At 42.6% G+C, this 13,132-nt stretch overlaps 2 protein-coding genes across 2 annotated transcripts; both read left to right on the top strand.

Moving 5' to 3' along the window:
* Positions 1-2,518: 2,518 nt before the first annotated feature.
* LOC123505470 (sorbitol dehydrogenase-like) lies at positions 2,519-7,437 on the top strand. Its single transcript, XM_045256802.1, has 8 exons — positions 2,519-2,667; positions 3,505-3,538; positions 4,363-4,527; positions 4,954-5,116; positions 5,871-6,055; positions 6,349-6,524; positions 6,767-6,888; positions 7,187-7,437. The coding sequence occupies exons 1-8, from the start codon at positions 2,620-2,622 to the stop codon at positions 7,335-7,337; spliced, it is 1,044 nt and encodes a 347-aa protein (XP_045112737.1). The 5' UTR covers positions 2,519-2,619; the 3' UTR covers positions 7,338-7,437.
* Positions 7,438-8,626: 1,189 nt separating this feature from the next.
* LOC123505469 (sorbitol dehydrogenase-like) lies at positions 8,627-12,350 on the top strand. Its single transcript, XM_045256801.1, has 8 exons — positions 8,627-8,759; positions 9,757-9,790; positions 10,295-10,459; positions 10,610-10,772; positions 10,930-11,114; positions 11,345-11,520; positions 11,736-11,857; positions 12,031-12,350. Exons 1-8 carry the CDS (start codon positions 8,712-8,714, stop codon positions 12,179-12,181), a joined length of 1,044 nt encoding a protein of 347 aa, XP_045112736.1. The 5' UTR covers positions 8,627-8,711; the 3' UTR covers positions 12,182-12,350.
* The last annotated feature ends 782 nt before the right edge of the window (positions 12,351-13,132 follow it).

Here is a 13,132-nt window from a genome sequence, read left to right as displayed (position 1 = left end):
GAGCGCGTGACAATGACTGCTTGTATGAGAAAATGAGCATGTATTCCTCCACACTCTTATCATTATTTTTTTTTTCTGTTCTCAATTCGGATTATAATAAAGCATGTTCATTCGACGGCTGACTTTCCCTCAATACTTGTCAACATTTACACAAACGTGAGTAATAACAAAAAAAAAAAAAAGAATGAAGAGAGGATGTGATGATAAGGTAGAGGGACGATAAAAGAGGAGGAAGACTAATAAACTATAGAAGGAAAGTGAGACAATTCATATACGAGTATGTACAGTGTAGAAAGTCTCGTCCTACCCAACCCCTCCTCTCTCTCTCTCTCTCTCTCTCTCTCTCTCTCTCTCTCTCTCTCTCTGATACACACACACACACACACACACACACACACACGTTCAAATGAGTCTCAATTACCATCAGCAAGTGAGGAAGACGAAATGAAGTAATAAAAATCAATAAAACCATTTCACGAGCACGGCATCTACCCATCTATCTAATCATCTATCCTTCTATCTATGTATCTATGCCTCTATCCATTTATGCACCTATCTATTCCGCAGAGTGTGAAGAAATAATGAAAGGCTTAATTACTAAATGAAAAGTGAAGAATGTGTGAAGGCGAGCAGAGGAAATGTCAATTATGCCTCTTTCCTTTACGGCTGAGAAACACTTGCGAGCCATAAACGAGGAAGGAAAGCTTTCATCGTGGCAGTAAAAATGAAAACGTAAAGGCAAAGAATCAGACTAAGACTCAGTGGTTCCTAACCAAGGGGTAAATTACCCCAGTGGGGTAATGACCCCATATTTTTGGGGTAATGGATGTTTGGCATGGGATGAGGCAATCAGTTTACATTTTCATATAATTTCAATGAAGATTTCTATTAATTTTTTCTGCTTTCTATGTATGAACTAAAATTACTTCTTTTCGTATTATAGATTTGCATTATTGTATTGCATAGTTTCTATTTTGTCTGCTTTTGAAGTATGAAATAGAGTTACTTTTTTTCCTATATTACGAGTATTTGTTCATTGGGGTAATGGATGATTGTGAAATTGTATTTTTGGGTAATCGCTGCGAAAAGGTTGGGAAACACTGGACTAAGTGGTAATGGCGTGATGTAAGACAAGGACGTGCGGAGGAGTGCGAGGCAGTGATATGAGGACACAGGGCAGGATTTATAACAAGAATAACGAAAAGAGCTGAATGTTATCGAGTTTTATCACGGAAAAAATGCTGGAAAAAAGCAGGATATTAATTATACAGTTACTAAAGTATTTGATATGAATCGTCGTAATCATAGTTTGTTTTTATAACTTCCCGTGCTCCTAGAATTGCTCATATTTTCAAAAATTTTCGGGCGGGGGATGAAGACTCGAGAGGGTTCGCTTGTCACCCAACTCCGTGAAGGAGGGTTAGCCAAAGTAGGACCGCGGGTCCATATGTTTAAATCTGGCCCTGTGAAGACATGGGGGACCAGGACAGAGTGAACTAGGGTATAAAATAAAAACAGATAACGATATGGGAGTAAAGATCAAAACTTTTAAAACATTGTATGTGTGAAATAAAAGATGTAATGGTCAAGGAAATTTGGGAAAGATGTAGTAGTAGTAGTAGTAGTAGTAGTAGTAGTAGTAGTAGTAGTAGTAGTAGTAGTAGTAGTAGTAGTAGTAGTAGTAGTAGTAGTAGTAGTAGTAGTAGTAGTAGTAGTGCAGTAGTAGTAGTAGTAGTAGTAGTAGTAGTAGTAGTAGTAGTAGTAGTAGTAGTAGTAGTAGTAGTAGTAGTAGTAGTAGTAGTAGTAGTAGTAGTAGTAGTAGTAGTAGTAGTAATAGTAATAGTAGTAGTAGTAGTAGTAGTAGTAGTAGTAGTAGTAGTAGTAGCAGTAGTAGCAGCAATAACAATAATAACAGAAGAACAAGAACGAGAAGATTTAACCGGGATGGGGAAACAAATATTAGGAAAGAATCTATAACCTCACTCCCCCATCTCTCTCTCTCTCTCTCTCTCTCTCTCTCTCTCAATGCACTAATGCGTAGTAACTCTATAGCTCAAGGTCGCAGTTTTGCCATCTGACAGTCGTGGTGGATTCAGCAGTACCCAATGAGATCAGAGCCACGGTAGCAACACCCAGCCTTACTAACATACAGTACAATCCGAGAAGAAAGCACCTCTCAGACCCGACTCACTATACTTGGCCCACTCGCAATTAAATAGCTTTTTTTCTTTATACAAGGGGAACACTAGCCAACTCCAACAGAATATTGATTTTTCGTTCATTCCTTCATTACCAAAACTTTCATTATCAGCCTCTCTGCCAATCAGCGTGATGTAACATGCTATCTATGCTTACAAGTTGTTTTTTTCTTTGTATCATCTGAGAACGCCTTAAAACTTATCTTATCATGTCATGCCACCACTACAACGATTCAGCGTTGCTCCACGAGTACATGTATAGTATATGAAATGTTCCTTGAAATGTTGAAAAAAAAAAAAAACATTTGATAACAGCTGCAGTCATGAACTTCCCCACATGCGGTGCCGGGGACTGGGAGCATATCATAGCTATAGGTGAGGGAAGAGGAGCGTCAGTCAGTATACCGGTGTACATCTCGCCATGGACAATACTGTCGTAACCCTGCACGGCGTGAACGACCTGCGCATGGTAAGTTTCGACAGTGTTAGCAATGCATAATGCGCCTCTTCACTCAAGCCCTCACATCGTCTTCACTAAAAGACGCCTCTTATTTCACACACAAAATTTCCCTTCAGCTCTTTGATTACCATTGGTGTGTGAATCTTGTTCTAGCAAAAATTATAACATTATATTGATCAGAGATTACAATCACACGTTTTTGTTGTGGGTGTGTCACTCCAAATTGTTATCGTTATTGACACGAGACTATGATGTGAAGCTGAGAGGATGTTGTAGCGTTCATAGTGTTAAGACATTATTTTCAGACACAGTTTTTGTGCTTAATGCATAGACTATACTATTTAGTTATATCATAATCTTTCATTACCTATGTGGCATGAAACGTAATTTTTCCTCGAACACACACACACACACACACACACACACACACACACACACACACACTATACTTTTAAAATAAGATTGGATAAGTGTAGATATGGAGACGGGGCCACACGAGCATAAAGCCCAGGCCCTGTAAATATACAACAGGGTAAATACAACTAGGTAAATAAAACAAAGGATCATATTCTGAAGTGCTTCTGATCCGCACCATATAACTATTTTTAAACGACTGTTAAAGTTACGCGGTTTTAAAAGAATTTTTATGGTTCTGGTAGCAGATTTATAATATTTTTACATTATATAGAGGAGAAACAGTCTTGAGAATTCGTTTAATCCTCTCTGTGACCCATTCAGATAATTGTGGTGAGAGAGCAAAGCACTTCAGAATACAGGCCAGCAGAACCTCCACGCGCACACAGCGAGTTGAATTATCCAATCTCAAGTTTTTTTTTTTTTTTCCAGGAGAAGCTTCCCGTTCCGGAAGTGGATCGCGATGGTAAGTGTGCCCTATGTGTGTGTTTGTCCTTTCTCTCCTCTCTGCACCAGCCTTCCATCCTGAGTCACCACACGAGCACCTCTAGTCTCACGCTACAGGTCCGTGCCTTCCCTCGGAGTATCATGGTGACCACACCTACAGATATATTTGTATTTTGAGTACAACTGAACTGAAGCCACTTGGTACAACTATTACTGAAGTACTCCTCCTCCTCTTACTACTACTACTACTACTTTTACTACTACTCTTACTACTACACTTTCTCTTCCTCCTCCTTCTACTACTACTACTACTACTACTACTACTACTACTACTACTACTACTACTACTACTACCACCACCACCACCACTACTACTACTACTACTACTACTACTACTACTACTACTACTACTACTACTACTACTACTAGTAGTACTAGTACTACTGCTGTTGCTGCTACTGTTACTGATGCTATTGCTGTTGCTACTAATACTGCTGCTGCTATAATGCTAATGCTAATAACAGTTAAAATTGCAATAGAATTATATTATTGACGATAGTGATAATAATAATAAAAATGATAACAATAACATCAATAATAATAATAATAATAATAATAATAATAATAATAATAATAATAATAACAATAATAATAATAATAATAACCATAATAATAATAATAATGAGAATAATAATGATAATAACAACAACAATAGTACAAAACAAGACATTTATCCTCCAGCACTGGGTTATTCATTTACCAGTTCTCAGTAGGTCTCATTTTCTTGCATGAAAAAACAACAACAAGAGCAATTGTGATCCAATCAGTATGATGTCTTCCCAGAGGTGCTGATACGCGTCACTAAGGTGGGCCTGTGCGGGTCTGATCTGTGCTCGGTGTACAAAGGCACGCACGGGGATCTCAAGATTGGCCTGCCCTGCGGCATGGGGCACGAGGCGGCGGGAGTGGTCACCAAGTGTGGCCAAGACGTCACGCATGTCAAACCTGGTGAGCGACACAAGGAAAAATGGCTATACTTGGTGCCGTATTCATTGTCCACACACACACACACACACACACACACACACACACACACACACACACACACACACACACGGTAATCTCAAGAGGATTTATTAGTCCTGTCATACAGATGTCAAATGATTTGACCTGCAGGTCTGAGGTAATGTTTGATGAGGTGTTATGCAAGGTCATTGAATCCGCAGATTAAGCAATTCCTTCCGTCATATTTCAGTATTTATTTACACTCAGGTTAATCTGTCTTGACGATCATCTGACCTGACGTCTTTATGACCCGAGTACAATAACATCTGTTCAGTAAAGCACCAAGCGACCAGTCCCCATGAATAAGACAATTGATTGTTTCATCATAACAAATCGTAACACCTGACTTTTTTTTTCCCCAATCTGTAGGCGACCGAGTGATTATCGAGCCGGGAACCTTCTGTCGCAAGTGTGAGCTCTGTCTCACTGGAAAGCACAACGTATGTGCCAACTCCAGCTTCCACAGCTCACCGCGCTTCTATCCCGGCTGTCTCGCCCGCTACTACAAGCACAAAGCTCTCCTTGTGTTTAAGTACGATGCTAATGACTCCATTGCCACCACCACCACCACTTATGATAATAATGATAGTTATAATAATACAATCGCTATTACCACTATTATCATTACTACCATTGCTATATCTATTTCCAATACTATTACTAATATTAGTACTATCACTACTACTACTGCTAGTATTACCACTACCACTACCACTACCACTACTACTACTACTACTGCTGCCACCACCGCCGCTGCTGCCACCACCACTACTACCACTACTGCTACTACTACTACTACTACTACCACTACCACCACCACCACCACTGCTGGCACCACCACTGCTGCACCACCACTGCACTGCCACCACCACCACCACCACTACCACCACCACCATAATAATAATAAACTGTTGCCACTGCACCACCAACACCACCACCTGCTGGTTCTGCTACCACTACTACTGGTGGTAGTACCACTACTACTACTACTACTGCACTGCTACTACTACTGCTACTACTGCTGCTACCACTGCTGCTGCCACTGCTGCTGCCACCACTGCTGCCACTGCTGCTGCTACCACTGCTGCTACCACTACTGCTGCTACTACTACTACTACTACTACTGCTACTACTACTGCTGCTATTGTTACTGCCACAACTACTATTACTGTTACTGTACAATGATACAGTATAATTGCATTACCAATGGCATGTCCTAAGAAAGTAGTACTGCGAATGCTGCAAGGTAATCATAAGGATCAGCGATGAGAGTCGGCTCACCGCAGGTTGCCGGACTCCGTCAGTGACGAGGAGGGCGCCGTGGTGGAGCCGCTGGCTGTCGCTGTGCACGCCTGCCGCCGCGCCGTAGTATGGGCAGGTTGCAACGTGCTGGTGACGGGCGCGGGGCCCATCGGCCTGCTGTGCCTCAGTGTTGCCAAGGCTCTGGGTGCCACCAACATCTTGATTACCGGTAAGGAAAGCGGCCACCTCCCAGCAACAGCTAACACATCTTCCGGTGAGTGCCTTGCCTTCCACCCCAGCCAGTGCCTGTGGTGGAGAGCGGGAGGGACAACAGGCAGAGGTTAACACTTACTGATAGTGTTACGCAATTTCTTTGAAAGCTTTGTTTTTAATCTGTGATAAAGTGATTTACTGCATGATTTCGTTCATACATACATGTCAATCACGAGTTAAGAAAAAGAAAGAATATATACACACTCCCCTCAATATCTCCTCACTGCCACTGTATTATATTCTTACTAGATATCAAGGAGAGCCGCCTGACGATGGCCAAGCAGATGGGGGCGGATCACACCCTGCTGGCGACCTCCGGTGACGCCCAGAGCCAAGCTCAGCAGGTGCAGCAAATAATGGGCTGCCAGCCAGACATCACCATGGAGTGCAGCGGCACCAAGGCGGGACTCACCCTCGGCATCTACGTGAGTGGCGAACACTGAGGCTGATGCAGTTCCATCAGAATAATCGGAACACTCCAAGTGTATAATGAATTTGCTTGATCATGAGACTTTCTTACTTATATTCTAAGATGTGTGAACGCGTGTTTCATGATAATCAACAGCAACGTCACTACCAGCTTTAGTCAGGTCTAACCCACATTTCTAGCAAAGAGGCTTCGAAATTTTTATTTTCAGTTACTCATTAACTGCTTTCTGATTTACAGGTGACCAAATCTGGCGGAAAGTTGGTACAGGTGGGAGTGGGACCCTCTGAGGTCACCGTTCCCCTGACGCACGCTGCGGTGCGAGAGGTTGACATTTTAGGTGTCTATCGTTACGTTAACTGGTACGTAACACCACGGCGAGGCGAGGGATGCAACTAGGGATAAAGGAGTGGAATGAGAGTTTACAGTCATGGTTGTGAGTAAGCTGTCATATATGAATAGGAAGGTCGTGACGACAGCAATACAGGCTTCAGTAACCCTGGTCTTATTTACCAGTGTTCATTTTTCCTCATGCGTTGCATTCAGTAATGTGAAAACTTTCGTTTATCAATCCGTAATGAGTCTCTCTGCCTTTTGACTGGTCTCTCTTTGCCTCAAGCTTTGCTACACCACATTAACACTACTTCCTTTGCTTCACAGCTTCCCCATCGCCATCGACCTGCTGGCCAAGAAGCTGGTGGACGTGAAGCCTCTCATCACGCACCGCTTTAATTTTGAAGAGTTCCAGAAGGCATTCGACATGTTCCACTCGGCAGAGGACGGCGCCGTCAAGTGCATGATTTCGTGCTAACGGAGCTGCAACGACGACCAACTGATCAGCTTTGCTCTACAAAGTGCCATTTTTGTTGAAACATTAATAACCCGTGTATCAGTAAAGCCTTCACTGGGCATTCTCTCCTTTACTCACTCCCCATACCATCACTCCAAAGGGGGCTGGGGGAGGGGCGACCTAAGAAAGTGCAACGCCCATGGCAGTGACACATAGAAACAGCACCAGAAATGGGCACTTGTAGCTTGTGTGGGGCTTCAGGCCCCACAAAATAATCCGACCGAATGATATTCTCCTCAGGTGCTCGAGAGATTCAGCGAGTCATCACGATAACCCGGTGGTGCCTCTTGAATCATCGTTGACCGGTCAGTTCTTCCCTAGAAACGGGCAGCAGAGACGAGGACACTGCCTTTCTTATGCATCGCTTAGGGACATGTTATACGGCTGCCTATATCCTTAGGGCTCATCTTTATATCACTGTTAGTTGATATTTCTCATCCAAGAACACAGGACTACTTAATGTATGGCCCGGGTTTCTTCACAGGTTGATTCGCAGCCAAGCCAGCTAACACTGTCCGGCCCCACGAAAGCAATATACTGTATTCCTTACTATGTGCAGTTAGAACTCACTCATACTGTAGCCTTGTCCTCTCATGTTTGATGTGCCTCCCACATACATAAAAAAGTGGCAAAATTGGCATAGACAATGTTCTCTCTAGCATCCCCTTGTTGGATGTGACCTTGAAGGCTGCACTCAAGGTCACCTCTGGGACTCAATTGATTACTCGTGTTGGCGGAAATGTTTAGGTACACATTATCGCATCAATAAGAGAGGACTTTAAAAAAAAAGTATGACGAGATAGGTGTTGCATGACTACAGCATTCATTCATCTTGTTTTCGGTGCCTACAGCACGTACACTAGACCTACACTAGCCGGAAGTAACGATGCCAATCTTAGGAAGTGTTTCATACAGAAGATAGATAAACTAATTGAATTAATTGAATAGATATATACATTGATAAATAAACAAGCGAATACATGCATAAACAAAATCAATATATGCAACTAATTTCATCCGTCACATCACAGATTGTTAATCTCTGCTAAGTCTTTTGTATAGAGCAGTTAATTAGTTACTATTATGACACACACACACACACACACACACACACACACACAATGAACATGAAGACAGCAACAGCAAAAGATAAGAAAATAAACAAACGAAAAAATCGATAACCGCTAAGAGTTCACCAGAGCAGCAGCGAGATAACTATGTAAGTAAAGCAAATGAGATCAGGGAGTGTAGATTACTGATTATCACAGCGCCAGCGAACAGCAGGCGGCTGGCGGAGACTGGAGAGTAAAACGTCACTAACCCCTGAGACTCGACATGGAGAACACATACGTTGTGCTGCACGGCCTGAAGGACCTCCGCTTGGTGAGTGTCTGTCCTTCACCTCACATCTCCAACCTCACTGAATGTCTTTCTTGTACTAAAAGCAAATGGTATGTGTGTTAGTAAAGAAACAAAGGATCAATATCCATTAAATATGAGTAACCAGCGTTGATCCCCTAAGGAGCTTGTGTCTAACATTCGTGAACAGAGTATTTACGGCTGACATGTATTAATTTTTAGGGTCAGTCATCAAGATAGGACAAAGAACCGAGTTTAAGTTTGGTAAAGTTAGATTTTGAAAAATAAACTGGAGGACTTTGGTTTCCAGGGAGTGTGGTGGATGGGTGAAATAGACAATTAAGTTATAAATGGCAAGTCATTATATTAAGGAGCAGGTTAAACAATAAATTGTCTAACCCGCTTTTATAAGTCTTAAATAAAAATGTGTGACCACAGATTTGTTTAGTGTATCTCGGAGAATCATATGTTAAAAGTAAAAGTTTATATTGAAAAGCATGAAAACTAGTTACAGTTTTCCTTATCTGAAAATTCTGAAGTTTTCCAAAATATGACAAAATTGTTATAAGGCCAAAATGAAATTGGACAAAGTAGGTCTGCCCTTCACCTCCATGGGATGATGGTCATGTCCACTCCGCCACTTAAGTCCGTTGTCAATTGCAAAAATATCCGATGACTTAGTTATTAATGAACATTTCGCACTGAAAATATACTTGGAACGGCGCGAGTCATTCTTTTCTCTACACTACCAAAAGAAACGTGAAATCTGCAGTATTAACTTAAAATCCACCACATTATTACAGACTTATCCTGGATCACCTTTTCTGTAATTTCATATAAGAGCATAAAAGCTTTTTTTTTTTTTGTTATCGGAGGAAACGAGCATAACATAGATATCCAAACGTAATTCACAACTAATGAGTAAGTGCTTTGTTTTCATAAGGAAATGCGAGACCATGAAAAAGGAATGTAGCCCTGCAAGGTATAAAAACTCATGTTACTTTGCTTTATCTTTCTGCAGGAGACGAAGCCCATCCCACCTCTCGCTGACGACGGTAAGAACACAAAGGAACAGTGAGCACTTCATCTTTTCTCCTTTCCATTCATTAACTCAGTGTTATAAACAGAAACTTATGATATTTCCTTTCTGCCATACACACTTACCATTCCTTTTATCTGTTGTGCTTATCTTCCCATCTCTCTATCTTTTAAGTGAGCGTGAATAGTGCACGTGTACGGGATGGCTGTTAAGGACAAGGAGATTACTGCTTATATTATTTAACTCCTGTCTTTTACTCCCCATGTTTTCGCTTCTTTTTCCTTTTTTTCCTCATCCTCTTCTACCTGTTTTATATCGCTCTCCCTATAACTTATTCTCTTAGACATTTCACTCTTTCTTCACGTCTCTCTTCTTGTCTTTCTCTTCGTCCTTTTCCACCTCCTCTTCTTAGCTCATTATCATAAAGAAAATAACCTTTCAATCACTTTGCTATAATTTTCTATTACAACTACTTCCACCACAAGTGAACTTATTGACTATAGCTAACCAACACATACAGATGTGCTCGTCCGCATCAAGAAAGTGGGTCTGTGCGGAACTGACTTGTCAATGGTGTACAAGGGAAAAACTGCCGACCTGAAAGTGGAGTACCCCACCGGTGTGGGACACGAGGTCTCAGGAGTGGTCAGCCAGTGCGGCAAAAACGTCACGCATGTAAAGATTGGTGAGTGATATGACATATCATGTAGATACTCATATATTCATATCCATTTTGCCAACCTATAGGAAAGCAACACTGTCACACACCCTCCAATTCCCATCACCAATCCTGCCTCGAGCAAAGCAGCTCTTAACCTTTGCCTTCCCACCTCAGGTGACCGCGTGACCATAGAGCCCGGCAGCTTCTGCCGCCAGTGTGACCTGTGCCTTGCTGGGAAGTACAATGTGTGTCCCAAGTCAAGCTTCCACACAGATGTTGCCCTCTACCCAGGGTGCCTCGCTCGCTACTTCAAGTACAAGGCTCACCTCATACACAAGTAAGTGGTCTTCATCATGATTATAACATCAAAAATAAATAGATCAAATGACATGACGGAATGAGCACTAATGTCTCAGACGAAACCAGACCAGTGAAGATCAGCGCATATCTAGAGTCCATTAAAGTCAGTGATGAAAGTGGTCGGGTCACCGCAGGTTGCCGGACTCCGTCAGTGACGAGGAGGGCGCCGTGGTGGAGCCACTGGCTGTCGCTGTGCACGCCTGCCGCCGCGCCGAGGTATGGACAGGGTGCAGCATGCTGGTGACTGGCGCGGGGCCCATCGGCCTGTTGTGTCTCGTCACCGCCAAGGCTTTTGGTGCCACCAACATCCTGGTCACTGGTGAGGGATGAGTGTCATTGGAGGTTTGTACTCTGCCTTATCCAGAGACTTACACATATCTTCTTTAAAGTTAAGTGTTCGGCAACGTGATAACAAGCAACTATGCTTCGTAACATCTGTAACAATTAACGTGTGTGTGTGTGTGTGTGTGTGTGTGTGTGTGTGTGTGTGTGTGTGTGTGTGTGTGTGTGTGTGTATGTGTGTGTGTGTGTGTGTTTCCTTCTCATTAGATATCAAGGAGAGCCGCCTAGCGATAGCCAAGCAGATGGGCGCGAACCACACCCTGCTGGCAACCTCTGGTGACGCCCAGAGCCAGGCCCAGCAGGTGCAGCAAATGATGGGCTGCCAGCCAGACATCACCATGGAGTGCAGCGGCACTAAGGCGGGGCTCACCCTCGGGATCTACGTGAGTGGCGAACACTGAGGCTCGTGCTGCTGCTGCTGGGAGAGTCTTTGCGAGGCGGTTCACATGGCATGCTGAAAATGTGAACGATATGAAATCTCGGCACCATCATTCTAAGCTGATTATAACTGGCATGTTCTGTATGGTGATTTCTCATCTCTTTGACTCTAGTACAAACAAAGGTTTCATGAACACTAACTGTCTGGTTCACACTTCAGGCAACAAAGTCACGCGGGAAGCTGGTGCAGGTGGGGCTCAGCGGCCCTGAGGTTACCATTCCCCTAGTACACGCCGGGGTGCGGGAGGTTGACATCATAGGCGTCTACCGCTACTTGAACTGGTAAGGAGGGAAAACATTGCAAGTAAAGGGACGTGGCAGGGGTTGAAATGGAATAGAATGGCAGGTCTCCGTCATGGGTATACGCAAATTGTCACGTTTATAGTTAAGTACTTTCATCTTTCCACATGTTCCTCATTCGATATTATATCAACGTTACAATCTCTGCTTCACAGCTTCCCCATCGCCATCGACCTGCTGGCCAAGAAGCTGGTGGACGTGAAGCCTCTCATCACGCACCGCTTTAACTTTGAGGAGTTCCAGAAGGCATTCGACATGTTCCACTCGGCAGAGGACGGCGCCGTCAAGTGCATGATCTCATGCTAACGGAGCTGCAACAACGACCAACTGAACAGCTGTGTCCTTCAAAGTGCCATTCTCTATTGAAACATTAATAACCCGTGTATTAGTAAAGCCTTCACTGGGCATTCTCTCCTGTTGTACATCAAACATTCCACCCTGTAGCTCTGAGAGAGAAATAAAGTTCAAATCAAAACTACAGTAATTCAAACAATACCTCATGGATGGGATGCGTAAAATAACGATATATTAACAAGACACTGCATTGAAAACAAACAAACGAAATAACTCATTTGGTAGTCATCTAAAAGCATCTATTTCTTCCAACTTAATGTAGTTCTAGACTATTCCTAACAAAACAATAACAAAAAAATAAAAATACGGTGCACACGGAGAGCTCAATCAGTCATCGCACCTGTCTGTTTTCCTGCCTCATTGCTCACCTTGTTACTGGTTGCGTCACTTCACCTCGGCTTTCGAAAAAAATGATAAGGATTCCCACCACCCACCTGTCTCTAGGCTGCGATTTTCTCATGCAACCCTTTCCTCCCAACCTTCTTCCCATCTCTCTCTCTCTCTCTCTCTCTCTCTTCCTCTTATAAGAAAGATGTAGGAAGTTTGTATTTTCATCATATATCAGTCCCCTCTCAAATCCCTTTAAATTCATCAATATTTTATTTTTCTTCTATTTACAAGTCCCCATCTTTTTTTCTGGGTTTGGTATCATTTTTCTTCCACTAAGTTATTGTTTCTATTGAACAATGGATTCGTGACAAATTTCTTGCAACGCTGTTTCTTACATAAACACCAATTGTAGAGATTTAAGTGCATGATTGAACACGAAAATACTTATTTTCTTCAGTGAAAAAGAAACAGGCCATACAAGCCTTTATCATAAAGCTTAGTGCACAGAATACATGGAACGATAGTGGCATTACCTGTAAACAACAAACAGATAAAAAGACTCGTGTGAACTAA

This window comes from Portunus trituberculatus, chromosome 18, assembly GCF_017591435.1.
Source record: "Portunus trituberculatus isolate SZX2019 chromosome 18, ASM1759143v1, whole genome shotgun sequence".
NCBI classification, from domain to species: Eukaryota; Metazoa; Arthropoda; class Malacostraca; order Decapoda; family Portunidae; genus Portunus; species Portunus trituberculatus.
Note: the sequence above shows the minus strand (reverse complement) of the source record. Positions and strands in the feature narration are given on the sequence as shown.